This window comes from Hydra viridissima, unplaced genomic scaffold, assembly GCF_058129835.1.
Source record: "Hydra viridissima isolate aposymbiotic clone 2 unplaced genomic scaffold, HvirCarnegie_v1 scaffold_10, whole genome shotgun sequence".
Classification (NCBI taxonomy): Eukaryota; Metazoa; Cnidaria; class Hydrozoa; order Anthoathecata; family Hydridae; genus Hydra; species Hydra viridissima.
The window spans coordinates 8,035,978-8,063,833 of NW_028324309.1; the positions used below are offsets into that span (position 1 = coordinate 8,035,978).

At 29.4% G+C, this 27,856-nt stretch overlaps 2 protein-coding genes across 3 annotated transcripts; one reads left to right on the forward strand and one right to left on the reverse strand.

Annotated features, from left to right (window-relative positions):
* The first annotated feature begins 930 nt into the window (after positions 1–930).
* LOC145182129 (uncharacterized) lies at positions 931–14,661 on the forward strand. Of its 2 annotated transcripts, none has more exons than XM_090101225.1 (10): positions 931–1,338; positions 5,126–5,387; positions 7,425–7,520; positions 12,042–12,311; positions 12,952–13,038; positions 13,316–13,359; positions 13,513–13,576; positions 13,654–13,714; positions 14,237–14,397; positions 14,525–14,661. In XM_090101225.1, the coding sequence occupies exons 1-10, from the start codon at positions 965–967 to the stop codon at positions 14,582–14,584; spliced, it is 1,479 nt and encodes a 492-aa protein (XP_089957351.1). In that variant the 5' UTR covers positions 931–964; the 3' UTR covers positions 14,585–14,661. The 2 variants fall into 2 exon arrangements, with proteins under 2 accessions (XP_089957351.1, XP_089957352.1); XM_090101226.1 differs by having other exon boundaries at positions 12,042–12,302.
* A 4,976-nt stretch (positions 14,662–19,637) lies between these two features.
* LOC145181166 (uncharacterized) lies at positions 19,638–27,317 on the reverse strand. Its single transcript, XM_090101294.1, has 13 exons — positions 27,103–27,317; positions 25,834–26,670; positions 25,449–25,736; positions 24,558–25,350; positions 24,320–24,484; positions 23,306–24,203; positions 22,957–23,176; positions 22,475–22,802; positions 21,977–22,197; positions 21,542–21,869; positions 21,174–21,454; positions 20,860–21,064; positions 19,638–20,696 (listed from the first exon to the last, which is right to left on the reverse strand). The coding sequence occupies exons 2-13, from the start codon at positions 26,485–26,487 to the stop codon at positions 20,086–20,088; spliced, it is 4,992 nt and encodes a 1,663-aa protein (XP_089957420.1). The 5' UTR covers positions 26,488–26,670; positions 27,103–27,317; the 3' UTR covers positions 19,638–20,085.
* Positions 27,318–27,856: the final 539 nt, after the last annotated feature.

A 27,856-nucleotide genomic window follows, 5' to 3' on the forward strand; every position in this document is an offset into this window, starting at 1 on the left:
GGGGAGAGAGAGGACGGGCGATGATCTTTCCTCGCTTCTCCTCTCTCTCCCCTACTTCCCTTTCTCCCCCCCCCCCTCCCCCTCTCTTTACTCCATTTTTCTGAACCATTTTAAATAATGATTGGCCAGCTCTGGTTTTAAAAACACTGTTTATATCCACCGTTACGTACCTAAGAATACTAAAAGCGTTTTTTTTTTCACTTAAGGGATTGCATTAGGTATAAAAGTTCTACGTTCAGACTATTATTCGCCCTAAGTAATTTATGTTTAGTTGTTGTATCTCACTTTATTATTGTATTATGTTTTTACTTGTAATCAAAAAGATCATATATAATCGGAAAGATCATTTAAAATCAGAAGTTTCATTTACAATTAGAAAGATCACTAGTAAAAATTACATATACATTTTTACCCTAAAGAATGAAATTGTTACTACGCTTATCATTATAAAAAATACTTACTGGCTTTAGTTTTTAGTTAAGATAAAATAAAAACAAAATGAGTTAACTTTGGTTTTTTTTTATTTTTTTTTTATGATGATAAATATAAAGCCTCAGACAATCTAGATCTAGAATTATAAATGAATATGTAGTATGTAATAGGAATATACCTACCCAAATGTATATAGTCATGAATAGTTATACAAATTTAGTAAAGATATTCTTTTTAAATAAAAAAATTACAAATGTATTTACTTCAGTCCTTATAGAAATTATAAAAAGTTTTAATTATATGAAGTACCTTTTTTGTGTTGCATTTATAATTCAATAACAAATAAATCTTTTAATTAGCATTGTATTAATTTCATGACTTTAGATTTTTTTTTTTTTTTTTGCATACATATATCTTTACATAAATCAACAATACACACAATACACTAATAATATCTAAGTTCATAGATAATCATTAAAGTTAATTTTTGTTGTTGTTGTTCATAGAATACCAACACTTTCAGAATAAAAATATGCGTAGAAAATTTTGTCAAAATGGAGAAGTCCAAGCTGATATAGATACAAGCAGTAGTGGCTCATCTCCTCATTCACATGATGATGATATAATTGAAGTTACCAACCTTAACTTTCATCCAAAACCAATCTATAATTTTTCTATTCCTGATTTGATTAAACATGAACCACATCCAGAATCTAGTGTACAGCGTAAGCGTAGTTATGATTCATGTGACCTGCATAAAAACAATCCAGCTGCATCTTATGATGAGAAAGGCTCAAAGAGGCGTGCTATTTCAAATAACTTTATTGATTTAACAGAGATTGATTCACATGATGAAAGTACTGCTGCTTCTGACTCAGAGGGTGCACAGTCAAATGGCACACCAAGGTTTGTGACCATTTTCTTAACAAATCATCAAAAAATCTTTAATTTTTCTTTAAAGAAAAATTGCTGTCTTTTCTATGTTTTTTTTTTATTTTTTAATTAACCTATAATAAAATTTTTAACTGTAGTTTTACCTTTATATTACCATTTCCATAGTTATCATCTTCATAAATTTTTGGTTAGAAAACTTTAAAAAAAGGGTTAAATGGAATTATGGTGTCTAAAAAATTTTTTTTTTGTCATATGATATTTTTATTTCCAGTTTAAGATTGTATTTGTCTTAAAAATTTATAAAAGCTAATAAATATTTTATTCCCCTAATATGCACTTGCTACAATCTATTGGCTATGCTCTTACAGAGATCTTTTTTAAAAAAACAATTATATAAACTTAACTGTATTTTTTTCTTTACTGAGCAATTATTTTTTAAGAATAATGAATGATTTTTTGAAACTCTTTTTTAAGAGAACTATTCAAACACTTTTATTAATACAAAGTTTGAACTTCTTTTTATCTTTAAAATGTTATGATTTGAAATGGTTTCAGCAGGATGATGATTCATTCATAAGTGGATAAAGTTTAGATTTGGAGAACAAATCTAAACTTTATCCCCTTATTGATTTAGTGCAAGTCTCTTATACCACCTTTATGTCTCATTCACATAGGAAGTAATGATTTAGTATATCCACCCTGTAGATCAAGTAAGAGACCAACCACTTTCTTGTTAAAATTATGCTGATCACAATTAATACATCTTTAAAAGATATTTCAAATTTTCCTGTTTCTATCATTGCACTTGCTTAGAAAAATGAAACTGTTTATAGCTGTTTGTCATTATGCATAGGGATGGCAAAATTCCAGATATTCTCAATTGGATTTCAGGATTGAGAAATTTATCCGCGGGAGATCCCGGGATTTTATGAAAAACAGAAACAATCATTGGCGGTAAAGTATATGAAGAATGAAGTACTTTTCAAACACTGAAAAATTATTAATTTATTGATAATATAATTATATTATGTTGTGTTATCTTTTTAATGTATTGTTTTAAAATTTAAATTACTTAGGTTCATTAGTAAATGAACTATTTTAGTTAATTTAAAAATGAAAAATGATTAATTTATTGATAATATAGTTATACTATTTTAGTTAACTAAAAAATAAAAAATGATTAATTTATTGATAATATAATTATATTATCAATAAATTAATCATATTTCATTTTTTAGTTAACTAAAATAATTCATTTACTAATGAACCTAAGTAATTTAAATTTTAAAACAATACATTAAAAAGATAACACAATATAAATAGAAATAATAATTAAAAATAATATGAATATAAATAAATATACATGAATTTCATTTATTTTTGAAAGTACCACCTTAAAAAACTGAAAGCATCAATCATTTCGTTGTTTAATCATGTTCAATTTTTTAAGCATAAAAACCCAGCCGCTGAGATTGCTTGCTCGGACTCCACACTTGTTGGCTGTATAAATAGTATATAATCATATGCTTTTTGAAGGTGATTACCTCTTGTGGCACCACTTTCAAATAATGACCTTTCTTTTTGAATTTTAGAAGTTTCACTTTCTACCCTTATAGGTTGTAGGTTTTTTTTTTTAAAGTTCTAAAGTTCTTAAACTATTTCAACTTATGTTTCTTTATCAGATCTATAATTTTAACTGAATTTGTTACTGTGAAAACGATTACCACTTTGAATAATTATAAAAATTTTTATTTATTGAATAAACCTTCTGTATTTTGAAAACTTCATTAATTTAAACCGTAGTTAAAGAACTTTTGAGAATCACGCATACATTTTGTCACATAAAAATTATTGGGTTCTATCTGATTTTTTTGTTGTTGTGAAAATTTAACTTTCAATTTTTCTTAATGAAAATGTTTTATTCCTATCATTTTTTATAATTAAAGCGTCATTTTTTTATTTATGTTTCATAATTAAACTGATAATATTAATTATATAATTTTTAAATTTTTTTGTTTTTATTACTAATTGCTAATTAAAACTTTTGTTAATAAATTCCTATAATTTAAAAAAAGCAGATAGAACAATCTAATTCTAAAGTATTTTACCAGACAATATTTACTAAACGCTTTATGATGTACAAATAAGTTTATGGCTTAATCCCTATTTATCTTTACTTTTTTTATTACATTCCCGAAATCCCGGGAAATTTTTAATTAATAGTGGTGTGTGGACACTGATTGTATTTATTGTACAGCAAATAATGACTAGTTTATCTCTTTTATCTGAAGCTATTTTACCTACTTGCCTCTAGTTACTATAAGCAACTATTACAATGGTTATGCTGTTTTCAACTTATTTCTATATGGTCCAAGGACTAAAGTTGAATTGAGTGTTTGCAAGTGCATATTAAAAAGCAACTTGACAATTATTACTTGGACTGAGGCCATTATGCATCTTTTTCATCTATTTCTTGCTCCTGGCAAACACTTTAATTTTTTCTGTAATTTGAATGTGTAAATGATCATCAATCAATAAGTCATACCTTGAATAAGGTGATTGTGATAATCACTAACAACTTGAATCGAAAATTGAAGTTTCTGTTTCAATTACTTGTTCCTGAATAAGAGTGACATCTTACTCAGGTCTGTTTGTAATAATTTTCCATGGTTGGATGTAGCCTTTATTTCCTCTCCCAAAAACGTTCATGCAATGAAAATGTAGATGGGCTGTCAAGTGTTCATGCAATGAAAATGTAGATGGGCTATCAAATGTTTATGCAATCAAAATGTAGATGGGCTGTTATGTTCATGAAAATGTTGATAGGCTGTCAAGTCTGACCATGACAGTGAACTGTTAAAGTAAAAGATACAAAATTAACTATAAGAATCATGACTTTAGTGGCTTAATTTTTTGAATTGTAATTGATGTTTAATGTGTTTTGTAAGTGAAGTTTAATGATATTTTTGTCTATTTCAGTTAACTTTAAAGGCCTATCAGACCTTGGAGTATCTTTGACTGTCTTACTTTCTTTAAACTTTTTTAATGTATTTTGAACACAGCCCTCTGAAACACTAATCTTGCTATAGCAACATTAGATTGTTTTGCTTGTTATCTAAAACAACAATTTGCTATTTAATTCTCTCAGGCATAGGTTTCTTGCCCATTTGGTCAAAATTTTAGCACATTTGATTTGTCATTGATTGTTTCAAAGAATATTTAATAGTTCATCTGAAACAAAGCAACTTTTTTAAATTTAATGGCCATTTATTTGCATTTATTCAGTAAAAAATTGGTAATAATTGGTCAGTTATCAATAGGAGAGAGGGAAGTGTCCCGCATGCACATAAAAAGTGCCAATAAATAAAGAAATTCTAACTCTAATTGATTTAAAAAAAAAAATTTCAATTTTTTGCTTTGACAGTTTTATCATCAAAAAACTAGACTGGTATCATAAAAATTTTGCCTCTTATAAACTTTCTGGTCACAATATAAGATAGGATAATGAACTTTCTATATTTAAATTGTCATTTACTAAGTTCATATGTTACTTACAATTTATATAATTATTATTTCAAAAAATATTTTTTATTTGTTTCCTGCCATTTAAATATGTAAGTCCTTAAACACTCATTAGTATTTTAGTAATAATTTTTAGTTTGACATTTTAGTTTTCATTAATGGAACAGACTGCATAAGTGCCATAAAATGATTTTAATTTTTCATTTCTAGGGGCCACCTTAATTACCAATATTAAGTAATTATTTTTGGCTAAAACTTGTTTCACTTGTTTTTTTAGAGCTCTGCATCATGATGATGATGAAGATTCAGCAAATTCTTTTATAAATGTTTTATCAGACTTAGAGCAATTTCGCCATCGATTAGAACAGTCACGTGAGCGAATGCATTTTATGCGACCAAATCTTTTGCATCGGTTGCGGAGGCGTCGTTCTTCTCGTGCTGTAGTTACAGATGGACCTCTTATCACAAACAACATGTTGGAAAACAGTAATGTTAATGTACCAGAGCCAATCAGTGATGATTCTGTTTTGGTTGTTGATGTAAGCATTTTAAATTTTTTGTGTGTAAATAATACATTTACATTTGCTTCAAATATTGCTTTTGATAAACCTGGATTGATAAAATCCATTAATCTAATACTGCTGTAATTACCTGATACATATTAATTCTGCTCTAGCAAGTATAGATCTTTGAATTTCATGACTTTTTTTCTCTAGTTTTTTTTTAAGACTGATGAAGACATTTACATATAATCTAGAATTGGGACATCATTATCATAAAAAGAAATTGAAAATTGGTTGACATATACTCGGTTCTTAACATTTGCATAATAACAAGTATTTAATAGGCTTTTAATAAAATGAAAAAATTTAAAACTAAATGTTTTCAACCCCATGTATTTTTCTAATTAAATGTGCACTAGTGAATAACTTTTATAAGTAGTATGGAGTTGCAACGCAAAAACAGTTTAGTGATTGTTGTTTGTAAACTTTAGCATGCTGAGTTGATTAATTGAAAGGTAAAGTTGACTCAGTAAGTCTCTTTAGTAGATTATGGTTCATTTTAAAACAATATGCGCATATGAATACATCACAAATATTTAAGTTTTATGTATAGTAATTATATTAACGTTTTGATAAAATATATACTAAGAACAATGCAGCATAAAGCTGACAGTTAAATAAAAATTACCAAGTTAAAAATCATTAAAAAACCCAACAAAAAACCAAACGATCAAACTATAAAACAAAATCTCAATTGTGAAATGACTTTGAGGATCTTGATTTACTTAGTAAATCAAGATTATTAGAAAATCTTATCATCTATCTGATTTCAAATTCTATAGTTAGCAAATTGTAAGAATGTAATTTAAGAACTGTAAAGCTTAATTTTGAATAAATGAAATTAGAAATAACAAATGAGGAACAAAGCTCCAATGCAAATGGTCAAAACAAATTCATATGTCCATGTAAAATGAAGAGGTGTTTACTCTTATAAACTATTTTGAAACCTGAATTTAAAAAGTATAGTTAACTCATAAGAACATGTAGACCATCTATTCAAAATTTTGATTAGGAGTTTACCATTACTACTATCAATTTAAATAAAAAAGCATAAATGTTTCCAAATTGGTTTGAAATAAGTTTTCAAGCCCAAAAAAGAGATTCAAAGGTTGAATCTCTTTTTTTGGCTTGAAAACTTATTTCAAATAGGTAAGAGATTCATAGGTTGCAAAAATATACTTTGGGCAATTTTAAATACTAGTTTTGGTTTTTTTGCTTGCATTTGGTATATTATTTAATCTTATTTTGTTCCATAAAAGTTTGTATAATATTTTGAAAACTTATTTAAGAACAATTTTCATTCAAATAAAATAAAATTTCAGTTAACATTTTCATTAGTTCTCCTTCTATAGTACTTTGAATAAATGATAATCAAAAAAACTTATTGCACCTAATTGTTTTATGCATACTGTTATTAAGCCTACTTGTGAAGAGTATTCAGTAGCAACCATTGCATGAATGTTGCACATAGTAAATAGCTCATGAATAAGTTAAAAGAGCTAGTGTAAATAGAAAGATATGATATGATTTATAAAGAAAAAAATGATTGAGTTTGTAAAAGTTAAAAATAACACTTACCTATTACATCCTCCTCTGTTATTTCAATATCATATGTTGATAATTCATTTCTTTATTGGCCTTGGCTAGTTAATGATTTAGATCTATCTTCCTTATACTTAATAATTTTTTACATCAAAGTTAACAGTGAACACTGTATGACACCACTTAAAATTATTCATCTTTTATCCTCTTCATTCATCAGCTTTTAAAATTATATTCAAATACTCTCTTTAAACTTGCGATATCTTAAATGTTTATTCTTTTGACATTGTGCTGCAGTAAAATGTTCAAATTTTTCTCTCCGTGATTGTCTGATCACATCTTTTAAAAAAAGCAAATATTTTATAAAATCTAACTTAAAATATGAGACCAGAACTTATCTGACACTGAAATATTTCTAATATAAAATATGGTTTATAATAATAAGAGCAAAGTATTTGCTTTATTTTGCAGGATCAGCAGGATGATCATGAAATAGCCTTGAGAATGGCAACAGATCCAAACTTTTCTCCTCCTTACTATGCGCTTATGTCTTCCACTAATGATGATGTATGGTATTTAACAGTTTGTTTATTATTTATTTGTTTAACCAAAAATAAAAATTAAAATTTACTTTTATCCAATTATCTTTCTTTTATAATAAGAAGTAAATATACATCTAACTCACTGCTGTCAAAAATAAGGTTAGCATCTTATGAGCTGACTCAAAAGTGCCACTTATATGGGATGAAAATAGGTGCATTCAACTGTCCAAAAGTTTTATTTTAAGGCATGAAAACAGTAGTTTCAATATTTCAAAGTCAATTTATTTCTGAGGATTTCATAGTTGGATCTTAAAATTTACAATTCAGGACAGTTGAATCTGTCTACTTTTATCCCATATAAGTAGCACTTTTGAATCAGCTCAAAAGGCACTAACCCCATTTTTGACAGCAGTAAATTTGTTGGAAGCTTTTTCACTTTTTGTCTTCATGATATTGTTCAAAGCAGGATGCTGAAGAAAGTCCTAAAATAGATAAAGAGTTTTCATGCAAGTCCTAAAATAGATAAAGAGTTTTCAGTATTTCATTAATTGAAGTATTTTTATTTAGTGTGTAGAAAATTAAATTTTTAAAACTAAAGATTTAGAGAAATGTTGTTTACATATATGTTGTATTGGTACTATTACAAGATTAAGTCAAGAATTTATTAAAATTTCTAGAGGTTTTCAAATTTTTATAATTACTCCATTATGAAAAAATCTGTGAATTTTGAACATTATTTATGAATATTTTAATTGGAAGTATTGTTTTTTCATTACATTAACTAAGATTTTACTGTTATTTGTGAATGTCACAAATATTTGAGTGTCTGTGACACCCACAAGTAGCAGTAACAACTTCAAGTAAATTTTAGTTAATTAAAAAAAAGAAGTATTATACTTCATTTTAAATTATGGCATAATTAGACATAAATTTCTCTTTTCTACTTTTATTAAAGCTCATTATCATTTTGTCCTTTTATGAAGTCAGAAGATTTATTTTGTGAGATAAGATTGTATTAGCACTTCTGCTTTGAGGACCATGACTTAAGTACTGTTTTTTTTTTACATAGGTTATTTATTTAAATTTGGGTTTTTGGTTTTTAACCTTTATTAGTTTTTATATTTCAAAGTCCTTAGTCACTAATGTATTACTGAGAAAGCATATACAGTTCTACTATGTGTTTTTAAAAATAAAAAATTTTTCAGAATTAAATGAACAGGCTTTTTAAATTGTAAGATTTGATAAATAAATAAAAAAAAAGCTTATGAAATTTAAAGTTTCCCTCAAATATTGATTCTTTGGTTAATTCTATGTTGATACATCACCAGTGCTCAAAATGATGTCTAGTTACCAATCAAATTCTATCCAATATTTGGATATTACTTTAATACTAATATTAAGATATTAAGATAATAATTTATGATGCTAACATATAAGATATTAATAATGTATGGTATTTAATTATTGATTGAATGTTATTTAGACCCCTTATAACATAAATTGCATTACTTCTACTTATTTTTCATGACAAGTTTCTTTATAACCAATTGTTAGAAATCTAAAGAATAACCAGAAATAGACTTTCAACAATACAATGAAAAATCTTTTCAGAACATTTTATTATATCTATTTAATGTCATGGGCTAGTTAGCAATTTTTCATTTATACAAAAGCCAAATTTTAATAACTGAAAGTATTACACAACAAATGTACCAAGTTAGGAAAAAGGAAGCTGAGGAGAGCAGTCACATTTTTGATGTAGCTCATATATATTATTAAAAGATAAGCGATGTAGATACAAATCACTTTTACATTTTGGCTCTAAATTCCAAAATATGAGCTAAAGAGTCTGAACATTGGCACATTCAATACTTCAGCAAAATTAACTGCAACACTGACTCATCTTCATTAGCTTAACACTGAAGAAATATTTTTTTATAGATAAAAGTATGCTTTTCACTATTATGGATTGTACTAAAAAATGAGAGGCAATTAATATTCTTGCACTATCATTAAAAGCTGCTGGTAATTGATGGTGTTACTCTTTCAGAAAAGCAAGCAGGTTGAATTGCTCTTGCAAATGACAAAAAAAGAACATTTTCAGCAATTAGTTGTTTGGTTTTGTGGAAAACTTTTAACTTAATCCTCTGAGAACTATATGCAGTGTCTGGACTATTTACTTATTTATGTACAATATGTTGTTACTAATCATATACTTGCTGGATTATTCAGTGTTGCTGCTAGTATAAGCAAATTTAAATATAGCTATTTTTAAAATATTTAGCAGAAATTGAGTTTTATGGTAACAACTATATGCTCTGTTAATTGAATTTTTTTCACAATTTTTGTAGCTACTTATTCTTCATTTCTTTTGTAGTTGCAATATATTACACTGTCATTGTTTTTTATTTCAGTTTCTTGATGATTGATAATTGAGTATTTATAGTTGTATATACTAAACTATATAGCCAGATGAAGTGTATCATGGAGGCTTCCATTCCATTAATTGGTAATATCTCATGGTAATTAGCTCATGGGAGGTTTGTTCACGGAATGCAGAAGTAAACACTGTAAAAAAGTATTATTTACTGTTAAGTAAATAGTATGGCAGGCAACACCAAGAAATAATTGTTTTCATGAAGGCAGTATTTATTTTAAAATTTTTCTTGTAAATTTTACTGATGTTATGCCACCAGTAATCAATGTGTTATTGTCTTGAATTTTTATGTGAGTTTCCCTTGCATATAATAGAATAGCTTTAGAGGGTCAGAATAGTCAATTTGCAAACTTTCATTTTGACTTGCACCATAAGAAAGGCTGAAATATTGTCAGTAATTGTCTTAGGTTTGTAGAGCAATAAACCTATGTCATTCTCATAGCAGAAACCACATGCAAGATAATGGGATGTGTTATTATAGTTACACCTCAAAGTAAATTTTCTTGATGTAGAGGGAGTGCTGCATAAGAGCAGGTCTAACATTGTGGACCTCCTTTTATATTCCTTGTTGGTAAAGCTTGGTCAAGGCAAGATTACCTAAACTTCATCAAACTATCATTGATCAAGTTCAATGTGTAGAAGTGATGTTGTTGAATGGCTGTAAATGCCAAGTAAAATTCAGACCTCCAGATGGATAACACAGGGGTTATTACAGAGCAGGGTGAATGACAAAAGGAACCTACTACATGTTCCTGTTTTGCAAGTTGATCAAATTACAGAAAAGCAAGCTCTGTGAGGCAGTTGATACCAAAGCCTGCTTCAAAATTTGCGAAGCTTCATTTTAGGATTTATATTTGCTTTACTGTTTTTTTACTGTTTTTGATAGATTTCAGTTGCAGCAATAAAAAAAAAATGAGAGTTCACTTTCTGTATTTAGATTAGGCTGGCTCTCTCTAACAGTGTTAGCTGAATTGAGAAGATGTCTTTACAGAAAACAAGATCTCAAGAGTTTACAAAGATTTACACTCTACAAAGCCTTAAAGATCTTTGCCTTAAAGACTCAACATTTAAATCAGTCTGCTAATCTCTTTACTTCACTAAAATCTGATGCATTTTGTCTTAAAAGAATTTCTCAACATGATACCAGATCATTCATGAAATCAAAGAAAAAGTTTTTCTGCATATTGTCAAGCATTCTGTTAGGCTAGCTACAGGCTTTACATATCATTAACACAACAACATATGTTCTAAATCTTGCAATAACATTGATATTGTGGCCATTTAATATTGTTTAAAGCTTATATTATTTAAATGGAACATTATGCCTCCACTTCCACAGGTTTTATTGGGGTCTTTTTACAAGTTAAATATATACACATTGTCAAAAGTAGGGTCATTGTTAAGTTTTAAGTAGCTTTTTTATAAATATAGTTTCAATTTGCAAATATAAATTTAAAGTATATTGATAAAAAAAAGCCTCTTAAAACTGATCTGACATAAGCATGTTGAGCAGCCGGTTAATCTTCTTATAAAGAAAATGTAGCTGTGAATTTTTTTAAAAAATTTTTGTTATGATTTATTTTGTTTGAAGCAGTCTAGTAAAAATGAAAGTGACTAAAATAAGAAATGTTACAAATCTAAAATGTGGTTGAATTATGATAGTTTAAGTGAAAATTATAGCTCTTAGCTTATCTAGTAAAAATAGGTACATAGCAGTTAAAACAAATTATAACAATGTAAATTGTAATTAGCATCCAAACAAAGTCAGAGCAAAGCATCAGTGACTTTGCTTGAATGCTAATTCTCTTTATTTTGTTAAATATTATTCTGAATTAAATTATCCAATAATTATCCTAGTTTTTGTCAATTTTGACAACCTTACAGATTATACCAATAATGGTTGTTCTCAGTGAAAATCGTTGTGTAGTATATTTGATAACACAATTAAATATTAAATAGTTATAATTGTAGTGTAATTGCAATTGAATGCAATTGAATAATATGAGTTATTAGAAAAAAAATGTAGCAACTAGAGTTATAAGCTACATGTTAGTTATATGCTGTATATTTTATAAAGTATGTATGTATTTCAACTTTTTTATTTCAAAGAATACTCGTCACTCTGCAACAGCTATACATGATGTCGATACTTCACTTTTTCAAGAAAGATTTTATGCCATGCGTCAAAGAAACAGAGAACGGATTGAGCAAGCATGTCGTATCAATCAACAAGCTCGTGAGCGTCTGGAGAGAATTCAATATAGCATAAGTTCTTTACGTTATTCAAATCTTTGCAATAGAACTTCTCGTATGAGAAGGCGCGACGACACTTTAGTTGACAACCTAAGACTAAATTTAGAAGAACCTGAAGTGAGTTCAGTAAGTTTTACAATTTGAAATATTTTATTGAGTATTAACTCAACTATAGTAATCCTTTTGAATGATTTTATAAACTTTGGAATGAAATTTTCTCTTCATAAACATTGCACAATTCAGAAAATTTTTTTTCTGAAATTTTTTTTTATGGGACAAAATCTTGAAAATTTTGTAATTAAATTTTATTGTTTTTTAAATACTGAGTTTTATTTTTAGTTTGAGATTTATATATTAGTTAAACTATTAATTTTAAAAGAATTCTTTTATCTCATTTCAGAAGAAAAGTATGGTTTGAAAGTAAAAAAAATTGAAAACAAATATGATTGAACATTTTTTCAAATTTTTTTTCTTGTCCTTAATTCTCTCTATTAAAAAAAAAAAGAAAAAAAAGCACTCTAATCAACACACTATGCATCAACATTTGGTTTTTCCATTAACAAAAAGATATAGCAAGTAAAGTACAAACTTATGTCTTTTAAGTATAAATGAAATGTTGATGGTTAGAACAAACATTATATATTAAAAACTATGTACATTAGTTCTATATTTTATCAGGTGGTGATTTTTTAAACAGCACATTTTCATGGAATATTATTGCGTATATCAATAAATTTAAAAAAGTAATTAGACTTTTAACTTTTAGAGTGTTGATGTTGAGTTTGTACGTGAGATGCGCCCCCGCAACTTGGACTACCTTCGTGCTCCTCTGAACGATCCTCCTATATTTCCTGTAAGTATATATATACATATATATATATATATATGTATGTATGTATGTATGTATGTATGTATGTATGTATGTATGTATGTATGTATGTATGTATGTATATATATATGTATATATGTATATATGTATATATGTATATGTAAGTATGTGTGTGTAAGTATGTGTGTATAGATAAAAAAAAAAAAGGACAGTTTTTACTACAGAACTTTTAGTTTATCTAAAAATCTTTTTTCTTTTTGTTTTGCTGGAATGTTTTTTTTTTCTTTTTTTTTCTTTATAGCCAGGACTTCTTGATCACAATTTAGTATCAAATGATTTCCTTATGTAAGAACTTTCACATTTAAATTATTTAAAAATTAAGTATAAAGCTTCGTTTTAGCAATCCGATTTCTATATTCTTCAAATCTTATAAACAATTTTGTATTTTCAAAAAATATGACTACTGTTTCATGCTTTTACATCTTAATATTTTAAAAGGGATAGTATTTGGAGTCGTGTTCCTCCGCCTCGTTTGCATCATCTTCAGAATGAGGATTTTGAGGTAAAAAAATTCCTGTGTTTTAGAGTGACTTTAGAATAGTTTCTTTTTAAGATTTTTAAAATCCTCTTTAATATTAGGCTTTGTGGGACCTCACTGAAAGGATTGGCCCTGCTAAATCGCGTGGTTTATCAAAAACAGGTCTGCATAAATGTTTTAAATAAATGTTTTAAATTAAATAGAGGAAGTAAAATGACGTATGACTAATGCTATAAAAGATAAAAATAAATATTAGATTATATATAAAAATTATTGCAATTTTAACATTTAATAAGTATTAAGAGGGTCATGAAAAGTATATGATGCAATTATAGACTAAATCAGCGATGATACGTGAGAAGTATATATAATCGAGCTTCACTGTCTATTCTATATTAAACTGAATTTATTTAGAATAATTAGTGATAGTGACCAAAAAATACATTTATGTTTAAAAAATAGCAGGTCTTGTGTTTCTAAGAATTTTTCTATTGTTTTATCCGAAAGTTTGAGGATATTTATTTCTTTTTTTTTGTGTTAAATTTTGACAAAAAAAGTTGGTGGTATGAAAGGCTCGTGAATTAGTTCAGATAAAATATCGTAGCATATTTTTCAGATAAATATCGTAGCGTATTTTAGTCAGAAATTTTAGGATTATTTGTTCTTGGTTTTCATTTTGTTTAGAATTAGACGCAATCCCGTCATTCCGCTTCAGTAGTGGTACAGCTAAAGAGACGAATAGCAAATGCGTTGTTTGCATGAGCGAATATGTTAACAGAGAAAAACTTCGTAGGTTACCTTGTTCTCACGACTTTCACTCCAAATGTATCGACAAATGGTTGAGGGTAAGGTTATTTATTGCTATTTATTTTGATGCAAAGGCTCAACGTTGAAAAAAATATTCATTTATATGACTTTATTTTAATTTAATCAAATTCATTACTTATTCATAATTTGTTTGATTTATTTTAGTCGAATAGAACTTGCCCAGTTTGCCGCGACGATGTGAAAACTGCAAACCAAATAGAATGAAGCAGAAACCAAATCGATGGAACTTAAAATTAAAACTTCGCTCTGTTAAACTTATTAGAATATTCATTATACATAAATATTAGTGAGATTTTACAACCTACTTTTCCTTTTTTTTCTTTTGGAAAAAAGGTTTGGAAAGTTGAAAAAATATTTTATTGATAAAATTTTTGTTAGGTTTATTGATAAATAAAATCTTAAGGTTTTTTTTTACTCTGCAATATTTTATTAACTTTTTTTTTTTTTTTTTGTTTTGGTTCTTTTAGCTTTGAGAAAAATATTTATAACTAATAATTAGAAAGTGAGATAAAAAGAAAATCATGTGAGGTTTTTTTTTTTTTTTTTTTTTTTTCAATATTATCTTGTTAAAACATACCAAACCAAAAGCATATCACAAAAAAGATAGAAAAGATAAAAATCCTAGAAACTAAGTAATTGAGTCTTTTTATAAGTGGTAAATTCCTTCATGTCAAGAACCTTGTTTCTTGAAATTTACTTTTCAGTGCATTTTTAATATTATGGAAAAATAAAGACTTGTAATGTTGCTTTATTCGTGTTTTAATTTTTCCCTATGCTCCACTTTCATTAATTTCCCTATCGATATATATTTTTTAATGTTTATAAAAGCAAACAAATTGTTCATATAAATCAAATGAAATAAACAACACCGAACAACGTTATAGGGAATAATTATACCTTTATTATGGTCATTAACGTAAGTACCAAATCTTATCATTATAAACTTCCATTTTTTCTTTGAACATAGTCTGCAATATATGAAGACTACACGGGCTAAAAGCCACAGTTGACCAATCTTACAAATTTCTACGTTTGTGTCCCATTTATCATGTGATGTAAAGGGTGTTTTTTTTAGAGATATAGAACTTTAAGTTGGCATTACTGTTCAAGATGGCGACCGATTTAACAGGTGACAAGTGATTTATTCTCAGTTTGGTTTGGCAATTCATCATGAATAGACTCACGCCTGAACAACGCTTGCAAATAGTTCAATTTTATTTCGAAAATAATGGTTCTGTGCGGAATACGTATCGCGCTCTACGTCCATTTTATCCTCGACAAAATCATCCATCAGAGCAGTTAATTCGATTAACCATGGAACGTTTTTGCACCACGTTTACTCTTATTGATAACTTGCATCCCCAGAGACGCCGTACGGTGCGTACAGAAGAAGCTATTGCTACTGTAGAGCATAGCATTGCGGAAGACCCGAATGAGTCTATCCGCCATCGAGCACAGGAATTGGATCTGTGTCCATCCACTGTATGGAAGATTTTGCGGAAGGATCTTGGTATGCGTGCTTACAAAATCCAACTCGTGCAAGAATTAAAGCCAAACGATCATCAAGCAAGGCGTAGATTCGTCGAATGGGCCCAAAACGAGATTGCCGTTGTTCCCGATTTTCATAAGCGAATTTTCTTTAGCGATGAAGCGCACTTCTGGTTGAATGGTTACGTCAACAAACAAAACTGCCGCATTTGGAGTGAAGATAATCCTCAAGTGTATGTCAAAACACCATTACATCCAGAAAAAATGACTGTTTGGTGCGCTTTATGGGCTGGTGGAATCATTGGTCCGTACTTCTTCAAAAATGATGATGGCCAGAACGTTACAGTGAATGGTGATAGGTATAGAGCCATGATTACAAACTTTTTCATTCCTGAATTGAACAACCATGATATCCAGGAGCTGTGGTTTCAACAAGACGGCGCAACATGTCACACAGCTCGTGCCACAATCGATTTATTGAAAGACACGTTTGGTGACCGCCTAATTTCACGTTTTGGACCTGTGAATTGGCCTCCAAGATCTTGTGATTTAACACCGCTAGACTACTTTCTGTGGGGCTATGTAAAGTCATTGGTCTATGCGGATAAGCCACAAACGCTTGACCATTTGGAAGACAACATTCGCCGTGTTATTGCCGATATACGGCCACAAATGTTGGAAAAAGTCATCGAAAATTGGACGTCCAGATTGGACTACATCCGAGCCAGCCGTGGCGGTCATATGCCAGAAATTATATTTAAAATGTAATGCCACAAGATTATCTTTCTAATAAAAAAAAATTCTTGTCAATCGAATAATCCATCGTTGTTTTATTGCAATTAAAAGTTCTATACCTCTAAAAAAAACACCCTTTACTAACTTACTACATTTCACAATTTACCAGCGAAAAACCACCGTCGTCAAAAACAATCGAGGTGTTTAAAATAGTCTGCATTGGAATAACAACCCCTGTCCGATGTTTACAGGGACGTTACAGCTTTCCAAGTCACTCCTGTACAAACCGATGAAAATCTAGCAAAAAGTCCTGTGACCAGCTAGCAACATTCTTCAAAAATATGGCGGACGTTGTCGTTAAACTAAATGTCACAGAAAAGCCGAAGAAAAAGCAACTTATTGAGCGAAATAGAGTTTTTCGAGATGAACAGTTGAAAAACCATGCTACAGGGCCATTTTGTTACTGTAAGTTGCTGAAATATTTTCCGAAGTTGATTTGGCAAGGATGATTTCCCTTTTCAATTCGTTGAAAACCAAAGATAAACAAGGTGCATCATTTTGCCTTTCATTTCTGTTTCTCGAGCTCGGTGTCGCCGGAGCAAAAAGGAAGGTTTAGCATAAATAGAATTTCACTATCTATAAATATCATGTGAATATTGCTCTATGATTATTTTATAAATCAGCTGCCTTAAGAAGTGATACGAACTAAATTGTTTTATGATTCGTGTGTTAGACATAGCTTGCATTTCTTGTACTATCTACTTTAGAAAGCAGAGTGATTTTCCATTTTGAGGACATTCCTATTTGCAATAGGATACGACAATCTGAATCAAAAGTTTTTAGAAGAAACACCAGCAGACTGAATGAATGTTCTGCACTTACCAAATCAGAGCCATACAATGTCATCATATGACAATGGGCATGTATCTAAAATTTACAAATTTTTAAAGTTATATTTTTTGGCAGTCTCTTCTTTCCATTATCGTTTGGTTAAAGAAATTCAAGGATCATCCTCACCTTGTCATGTACAGGGAAAATTACACAGGACCCTCCAGTTCTATACCTTTTACTCCCCGACAGATTCAGAGCATCTGATCGTAAATCAAACTACCTATGTAGTTGAATTATCTAATCATCCAAAGCGAACCAATACAGCCTTTACCCCTCTCTGTTTCAAAATTTAAAGACTTGTTAAAACTAAAAGATTTTGTGTCTAAAGACAACATCAGCTGCCAAGAACCAGAATCAGACCAAATATCAGATTGTTTCTAGTCAGAATTAGCATAATGTTAAAAGACTGACTAACGAAACTGTAACATATAAGAAGAACTATACAGCATAAGAAAATCCCCAAAATATTGTTTTTGTATTGTCTTATAGCCGAAGTGAAACGGAGTGAAAAACAACAGATGTCCAAATGGTTTTCTTGGTTACAAACGAATAACTTGTGGCTCAGTAAGAATTTCACCTACATATCAGAAGATGAATAACATGTATTGTGGCTCAGTAAGAATTTGACCTATCAGGAAAACAGTTTTCATAGAAAAGTAGAAAAAGTGGACAACTGTGGGTCTTCTCAGTTAATCTTCAAATATAATTGAAAGTAAAAAAATTTTTGAACTGTAATTTCGAAGTCAGATGCGGTGTGATTAGATATTGTTGATAGTTTAACAAAAGAAAATCATTATGCTTTTGGGCCCTCATTTAAGAACAGAAACAATCAGTTTGTTAAATCAAGACAGATATAATACCCTGAATACCCTTTTATACATTTCAGAAATCGTCTAGCAGCAGCGTCGCAATTGCACTAACTTTAACTGTATTGACACCATCAATTATAATCATTCAAAAAACCTACATTTGCAGGGTTGCCGTTATTATAAAGTATTACAACAATAGATGGAATTAGTTTACAGAATTTACAAATTATTGGCTAAATTTTAGTAACCTCTCATGACCATATTACCTATGAGAAAAAAGTAGCTGGTTGCAGTACAATTTACTTTATTTTTGAGAATCTATACCGCTAGTTTGTAGAAAAGTCTTTTCTTTCAATATTCATTTATTCATATGAATGTAGGTTTCGTTTTTATTCTCATCATTGCTAGTATCATTATCCAGGTTATCTACTATTACTTACAGTACTTACTTACAACAGCATTTCTTACCTGTAGTAACAACTTCAGGAAAAATATTCCTCCCCAGATTTTTTTCATTTTTTTGTAATTCTTTTTTCGTTTATAGCTCAAAATAAAACTATTTTTTCATCCAAAAATCTTACAAAAAAATTAATAATCTGTTAAACGATTGAAAGATGTATTTTAAATCATTCTGTCCTAACATGGGCGTCTTTAGAAACGAAATCATCCAAGCAATTTTTTTATTTGCCGATAAGTCGCATGACTATGTTGTTTCTTATAGAAAAATGATTGCACGCAGAGTATCACACTTAAATTATGATGTTACAATTTAATAATACGCTCAAGTTATTGTCTTTTCCCAAACGATTAAAGCAAGTAGAAAGCTTTAATCGTTTGGAAATCGTTCAATCGCTTTAATAGAACTTACTGAAAATTGAACATTAAAATTTAAACGTTTTTTGGTTTTTAACGAATAAAGAACAAGCTTGAAAGAAATCGTATTTAAAATAAGTTTTATGTTTAGACACTCAGTGACAAGATTAAAGAAGAAAAAAACTGCGCAAAATTGTAATTAAATTAATTCCTTTAAAATAGCTTTTTTTTTAATGTAAATTTCACTCACCAAAGACTTCGCTGTATTAAATACGGTTCTATTTCAACATACTTCAGAAAGTTCAATATATCTTCAAAGACTGATTATTCGTTATCATTCGTTAAAAACCGAAAAATTGATGAAAAAACAATAACTTGAATATAATATAAAGTTAACGTTACAGAGCTCAGAGTTGTTTTTTAAACATTAAGTTATTGCTAAAACTCTTAACTACCACATATTTAGAAATATGAAAATTTATTCCGATTTTAATAATTTTAAAATATATACTTAGTATACAATAGTTTTTATTTCTGTGTTCATCTGCTGTAGAAAAAACTATAAAAGAGCGTAAAAGCAGAAATTTGAAAGAGAGCTAAAATCCATAAGATTAAAAACTTGTGTAAAACAACGCTTTCAAACTCTCCTCGTTAGATTTTCAACGTGACTTAGACCATGAACAAAACTAAAAAAACTTAAATTCTCTTATGTATAAGAAATCTTCAATGTATGAATTTACAAAGTATAAAATCGAATTTAAATAACTAGGACCCAAGATATAGTTAAAAAGTCAATCATTTAATATCTTTTGTAAAAACCTTATTAATCTATATAATTATATTAAAAGTATTCCAAATGAAATTTACATTTTAGGATCCAAAGATTGCCGGTTCGAAAGAAATTGACTTCAAAAAATGAAGGTGGCAGCTTAACATCAATTGGGTATAAGAAATTTTACTTGGAAAAGTTCAAAATGCAACTTCATTTAAATGAGCACGGCTGTAAGAAGGTCCGTTTGCTAAATACTCTGCCCTTTCTTTCGCTTTTATGGTACGACGTTGAGATCTGGAACGCATGTGTAAGCCAATTATCTCCCTTACTTCCTCAATCTCATCGATTGTAGGTTCAGGGGGCAAATCTGCGTCTTCAAATGACCAATTTTGATTTGCTTTCTGACCTGGTCTAAAAGGAGCTCGTGCAATATAATGCATCCATGTTGAAATCCGGTGTACAATTAAGGTGATAAACTGTATGATCATAATTAGAGCATAAATGACAAGAAAAGCTACAGATAGAAAATTTGAGTTAAATATTGTCAACTTGCTTCCTTGGTTTAAAATAGCAAGCATTACGACTAACCATAGAATATTACACACTGCAAATACAACTAATGCTGAATTTCGTAATTCAAAAAGTTTAGCGTGCAACTCTGTGCTATGTGAAAAAGCAGCCTGCTCTGTAAGCAGACATAATTTCCTAAGTTTATCCCAAAACATATATTCTTCAGGATTTTCTTCAGACATTTCATAGGTAGTGACATTCTCTAAAATCAATTTAGCTTGTCGAATTTTCCTCTGGCCTAAAAATGTGGGAATACTGTATTTAAATTATTTTCTCTTAAGTTTAACAAATAGAAAGTTAAACTTTACATTTTGAATATCAACCGAAAAAAATGCTCACCTTATCAAATCAGTAAAGTTAAAAAGAAATCCTAAAAGAACTTGGAGGGTTGTTTAACTTACCTGCTGTTGGGTACTTGAGTTGCTGAATTGCTGTTATCAGTTTTTTTAAATGCCCTGCTTTCTCTACGTTAAAGGTTGTAGACAATACTTTTTTATCCATAAGTTTTAAGTCAGCCAAAGCGTTAGGCTCAGCATACGAATTTTCTTCAAACTGCGGCCAGTATTCACCAAGACCGAGATTAACTAGCCACTCGTAAACATCTTCCTAATATAGAGTTTTCTCAAACTAAGATACAAGTTATCACCGCCAAAAAATTAACCTTAAATAAGCAAAGAATAGTGATTTTTTAAGACATAAACTTTTAAATACTAACGGGAACATCTTGATCAATTTCTTCCGGTGGCAGACGACTAATTTCTGCCATAATCTTTTTGCGATGACCTCTATTGTCAATATCCATATCGATTAAATCCTGTTCTTTCATGCCCATTAAAAATGTAGTATCATCGTAGCCTGCTTCTTTAAAATTTTCAATATATTGAGCGTAGGGCCCATCTAACCAGTCTTCTATATTCATAGTCATATAATATTCGTTGTTATCTTCAGAGAAATTTTCGAATGTTTCGCCAACGTAAACCCCGCGTTTATCAAAACCTAGATCACAATATTAAATAACTTTAACCTATCGGCAAATTGCAAACAAAAAAAATCAATACAATAAAAAGAAAAAGGTAAACCAACCATTTTCATAGATTGCCGGATCGTCTATGTTTGGATATGCAGATAACGGGTTAGTTCCAAGTTGCTTGGGACGACGTTGACTTTGATAGCGCCGAATTTTATTATGTCTTCTAGCAAAATTGGCATCTCTTTCCTGTGATGCAACCCAATCGCTTTCAGCTACTGAGATAATTTCAGAGTTAGCAAATTCAGCGTCAAGATCAAAATGAGAATCAACATGATCAACATGATCAACATGAGAATCAATATCACCCAAAAGAATTTGCTGCTCTTCTAACTTTGCAAGTTTTTCTTTTCTTTTTTCGTCCCTTCTTTCTTCTTTCGCCTTCTAAACAGATCAAGTTTAAATTAACATCTTATTGTCAAATTTTTATATCAAAATTTTTAACAAGTATTCTAAATAGTTTGACGTTGTTAAACTACGTAAAACTGTACAATCTTTTCTTCTTTCTTCTTTTCTTCCGCAGCATTTTCCGCAGCATTAGCGACTGGATCTATTGAAGGTAAATTATTGACCCGAACCATATCATATATTTTTTGTCTTTCATCTTTAAAGCAACAGAAAAAAAGTTCTTTGAATTTAAACCAGATGAAATGGTTCCATGATAATTTGGCACGTTCAACTTTTTGTTTTGCGATTTTTGACTCACGAGTGCCTATAAAGAATATGAGTCAAAAAAAAATATATAGTTAAAAATTTGTTTCTCATTTAAGTTTTACTACTGTAGTAAGAAAAGTTCTAAGCTCCTCAAAGTTAGATAAGAAAAGCTCAAAGCTAGATAAGATGGAATAAAAAAAAAATGCTGGCTATCAAATATCTATGCGTTCATAAAAATGTAATAAATCTTCAAACGTTAAATAACCGTACTATAAACTGCTTACATTATCAGTTGAAAGTAAGTGGGTCAATGTATGAAAATTGTTTTGGCTTACCCCATGACCTATCAGTGATGTTAGCTAACGAGTAGACCATTAAAAATATGTATCCAGATGGTAAACTTAACAAGTACCATAAACCATGCACAAGCTGCATTCCCTCCATTCCGTGCAATATTGCAGTAATTATAAAAAGGCCAATTAAGAAAAACAAAAACAACGTTGGCGGAGTTAATTGTAAAACAAATCGCGAATGAATTGCTGAATTTAAAGGCAGTTTATTTTGAGGGATATAATCGAAAGTAGGAATTACAAAATCACCACTCGCGTTTCTCAAAAACCATTCTGTACCATACCGTTGCTGTTTTGATATATCATCTGAAACCTTTAAAATGCAAAATATTGAAAAAATTTAGAAACCTTACAATAAATTCAAATACTAATATGATGGGATTTTTCACAAATATAAATGAAAAAAAGTAACGAAATTACGTGGATGTTTCAAAACTATATTACCAACTCTTTTATGCCAGATATACCTGTATCATTAAGCCAACTACAGTAATACTCATAACAATTGCATATACAAATGTTAGCAGTTGTGCACTTTTAATCTGTAAATCTTGTGAAAAGTATAGGCAAATGATAATATAACCAACAAGAATGAAAAAATTAACGGTAAACATTTCAGCTAATGTAACATATCTTGGATAGGCTGCACTCAAACCAGATGAAACTAGTAACAATACAGTTCCAGGTCTAATCGGAAAAATAGAAATAGTGTAAACAAGTAAAAACGAGTTTAAAATTAATTTGAAACAAGTTATACGTTATTTGTAATATATACTTATGCTGAATAATTTGAACAAGAAATTTTAACACTCTCACCCAATAACAGTGGAAACCAACATGAGAACCTGGTATATAACAAACATTAGATTAATATGATCGTTTGATGCTCTAATAGTAGATTGTTTTTGAACCAGCAAGGCTTGATTCGCAAGAGTTGATGGACCCCACCGTCGTCTTTGTTTGTAGAATTCATCAAAGTTTTCTGGACAGTACGTGACATCAGTTGACGAAGCACAATAATCAAGTCTCCAGCCCTTTTCAACCATAAGTGTACAAAACCATCGATCTTCTCCCATATCTTTTGTTAAAAAATCTAAGGCGCATTCCACTGAAGTAGCATAAATAGGTAAAATATCTTTAACAGCTGTACAACGATATACAGAAAAGCAGCCTGGAGAGCAAAGTACTGATCCCATTACGTGTTCCGCAACCTTTAATAACCAGTGACCTATAGCGTAATCGAATATTTGATACCATACCATTGGACCACTTCCCATAGGATGAGTTCTGGCGCAAACTGCACCTACTGATGGATCTCTACTCATAAAATCCATGAGTGCTGTAACATCTTCTGGCTGAAATTTGACATCGGCATCAGTTGTAAGAATGAAGCTATGATCAAGATTATCTTTTTCTCTGTAATCAAGAACATAAGACATATACATTACTTGACTCCAACGCTTCTTATTCTTCACTTTGAAATTGTCTTTCATATGGATATAGAATGGCATGCCACCAGGAAGAATCCATTTTAGTTCCACACCATAAGGTGCATCCGTTTTTAAGACATCAGTCGGCACGACTTGAACAGTGTGCGGAAGAAGTGAAATAAGCTGGATAGCAAAAGTTTTTAGTGTTTTATCTCGTACGCCATCATCAAACCAAATATGGGCTTCAAATTTTCTACCTTCATTGTGACGGGCACGATCAATTCCTTAAAAAATTGAAACTATTTTGAAAAATTATATTTTTATTCTTTTACATCTAAACATTCAATAAATATTTAATAAAAGTTTCAGAAACGAAAAGTACTCAAAAAATGCAAAATACCTGCAATAGAAAAAAGAAGTTGCTCCATCTCGTAATCAGCTTCGTGATACATTGTCGTGCATATATAAATTGTACTTTTTTTAACTAAGCTTCTATAATTTACAAAAAACTCATTTGTGGCTTCGTTTTTTCTGTTTAACAAAATATTCTGTTCCAGAAGAGTTCCTAGTAGTAAAAACATATTATTGAATTGTATGCATTGAGGACAGAACTTAAAAACAAAGAACGTACTCCTTACCATCATAGCAAGGCAGCCAAAATAAAGTAGCCTCATCCGCCATGATAAACTCTTGACTCCTCCATGCATAGTACGTGGTCGCAAAAAATTGACCGAGCCATAAGAGAACGCTTAGAGCAGCTACCCATTGACCGCTATTGTTATATGTAAGAGTTGTACACGGTCCAATGTTAAAAAAATCACATTTTCTTAAAAGTACGATTCCTATACATAAAGGTGTACAAAGAGTCAGTGGAATAGCAAAACACATTCTTTGTAAAGTTATCATGCATCCAATCCAAGCCGAATGATAACCAATAAATGCTGATATAATCTGTAAGAAAAACATGTAGCCTAACTGCGAATTAGGTATAATGCTTACGAATCCTTCGTAGCTTCTTGTGACGTCTGCAACTTCAAATAAGTACGCAAAAAATACAACGAAAACAGGTATAGTAATTAACTTTATAAGCGAATTTATAAGCGTGGCTTTTCCACGCGACGTGTTAGTTTGAACAATAATCTTTTTGGCCTCGTTTTTAAAGGATTTTTGGTTTTTTGTTTTCGCGTTTAAATTTTGTAAGCCATCGTTAAATTCTTCATTTATTGAGTCTTCTTGAAAATGTCGCGCAAGATGATTTCTTCTTGCTTTTCCATTTCGATCAAATGATTCTGGTGAAGAATCGCCCCAAACATATGCAAGATCGTGATCGATTTGAAGCTTTCGAATCTTTGGACTCCATGCAATACTTAATAAGCCAATAGAGATAGGTACAACAACTATTGTTTCAATTCTTTGTGTTTTTAACCAGATCTAAAAAATAAGTTTATTAATGCACAAATTTAGTTTTTCTGATCAATTTGTTGAACTAAACAAACCATTAAACTTTTATTAATAAAAAAATCACTCACTAGAAATATAATCCCGCATAAACCTCCAACTTGTAATATAAACGCAATAACTGCTAAAACAATATTCTGAAGATGTTGTTGTTTTCGTTTGTTAAAAAGAGTAACTGAAATTTTCATTTTTTTCTCTTTGTTTAATGAATCTAGTTCTTCCCAGAATTGGGAAAATACTGGAAAAATAAAAACTGCATTCATTAAAATAAGGTTTACATCTGTATTTTTCACATCGTGTACAACACCAACAAAAAATAAGGACAGCCCAGCTACTTCAAGAAGCGTTCCAACACCACCCTACAATTTAAATACTTTATTAAAACTACAGCTACTTAAAAAGTAATGAGAAGCAATGATAACTAAAAAGGTAATAAAAAAAATTAACATAGTATACCCATAAAATAGCAAGTTTGGTTGGCCATGGATGAGTTATTTTTCTACATGTGAAAATGAACATCTTTGTTAAAGCATAACCTGGTGGAACCATCATTATAATGCATAGCATAACTAAAGCAGTCTCTCGCTCGCAGTCTGAATCACCTTTTGTTAAATTGCATGAAAATTTGTTCGTTGAGTTGTATTTATCTTTATTCAAACGGCTAGCAATTGAAAGTACTGTGAATTTGCTAATAAGAACAGATGCAAGAGTAACACCAGCCAAAATAACTGCTAATATAAGCTTCAAAGCCGAAAGCGCTTTCGGTGTTTTTTTAAACCATTTACGATTTCCTTTATTGTCATCAATACATTCAACTGTAAATGGTCTATCATTACATGTAGAAGGTGCTACGGGTGTTGTTTCATTAGTTAGTTTTTTCTCAGATCCTATAAAATTATAGCCGTCTAAGTAAGAAGATCCTAGTTGACTATGCCTGCCATAGCTCATTAAATCATCAAACTCAACAGTCTGATTTGGTATTCCATTAACTAGGTGCAGTTTGGAACCTTCACTGCAAATAGATATAGTGTCAGCCATGCTTTTGTTTACGTACCCTTTTTCTTGCAGTTCTATATTATTAGAGACTTTACCTTCAGTGCTAACATTCATATTGGTATGCTTTTTTAAGAAGCAGATAGATACTTAACAAAAGTTGGAATGACTATAACAAATATAAAACTTTTCGTATAGAAAGAAGTTTTTATTCAACGTGCGGTGGTCGTTTATTCAACGTTTTATTCGTAAACACTTAACCACTAATATGATAACTTCTTCTCCAAATTAAGTTAATCACTAAGAGACAAGTTTTATTATTCAATTAAAAGTTGTAAATACTTGGCAAAGAAAGTAAAGTATACGCAAATACTTAAAATATTATTTTATTACCATGAACTAATCAAAGTTTAAAGTATATACTTTTTAGATATATCCTTATAAAAATAAAAAAAATTGCGTCATTAAATTTTTTAAATTGTCTAAACGAGACGGATTTTTTTGTGATAAAACTTTTCAGATTCAAACCGAAATTTTAAAAACCTTTAAAACGAACATTTATAGCTTAAACGCATTTTTGACACACATTTCTGAGCACCTAATAATTTTTTTTTTTTTTTATTATTATTATTTCTTTCTATTTTTTTTTGAGAACGAAAAGATCAAAAGCATTAGTATTACATTAATTCTGCTTAGCGAAGTAAAAATCTTTGTAAAAATAAAATAACTTACATTCAATTTCAGTGGTTTTAAAATTCATTTGTACGATGATCAATCCGCATTTTCTCTGGAGTTTAAGTGATGTTATGTAAAGCATACCTTTGCTTATCAAAACTACGGATATTCGTCATTCGTAGCAAGAAAATTTAAATGCAATACAAATTACTTAGCAATTAAGAGACACGTTACTAAATTAACATTTATATCTTCCGATAACCTTACTTTTTCTGAAATTGCATCTTAAACCAGTACATTAATTAAACTTAATTGAATGAAATTTGAATAAATTTTGAATGAAATGGCGACATCTCAGCAAGTTTTTGGTTTAAGTTATTATTTTAAATACGAAATGCAGTATCGTCATTCAAATTCACTGTGTTATTAAAATTTCAAATATTATTCTAATAAAATACTTTTTAACTATTTAATATAATTTAATACACTTTATTTTAAATTGTAGTCAGTGAAGTCGTTAGTTTTTAAATTTATAATTAAATATATACTAACAATGTTAGTATATATTTATAATAATACATGGTAACTCGTTTACTTCATGAAGTAAATGAGTTGTAAGATGTATTTAAATGTTTATATCGTTTCCCGGAAAAAAAAACTTACTAATACAAAAAAATAAGACTAGATAATTTCCCAGAAAATTGAAAAAAAAAGTTATAAAATGCGAAATTCTGTTATTACTATTATTGTTAATATTATCATTATTATTATTATCATCATTATTATTATTATTATTATTATTATTATTATT

Excerpts from the sequence above, each read along its gene's own strand:
- LOC145182129 (XM_090101225.1), top strand. The coding sequence starts at position 965 with ATGCGTAGAAAATTTTGTCAAAATGGAGAAGTCCAAGCTGATATAGAT. Across the intron at positions 1,339-5,125 it reads CAGTCAAATGGCACACCAAG|AGCTCTGCATCATGATGATG; the intron begins GTTTGTGACCAT and ends TTGTTTTTTTAG. Across the intron at positions 13,039-13,315 it reads ACGATCCTCCTATATTTCCT|CCAGGACTTCTTGATCACAA; the intron begins GTAAGTATATAT and ends TTTTCTTTATAG.
- LOC145181166 (XM_090101294.1), bottom strand. The coding sequence starts at position 26,487 with ATGAATGTTAGCACTGAAGGTAAAGTCTCTAATAATATAGAACTGCAA. Across the intron at positions 22,198-22,474 it reads CATCACTGATAGGTCATGGG|GCACTCGTGAGTCAAAAATC; the intron begins GTAAGCCAAAAC and ends TATTCTTTATAG. Across the intron at positions 21,065-21,173 it reads AAATTGATCAAGATGTTCCC|GAAGATGTTTACGAGTGGCT; the intron begins GTTAGTATTTAA and ends ACTCTATATTAG.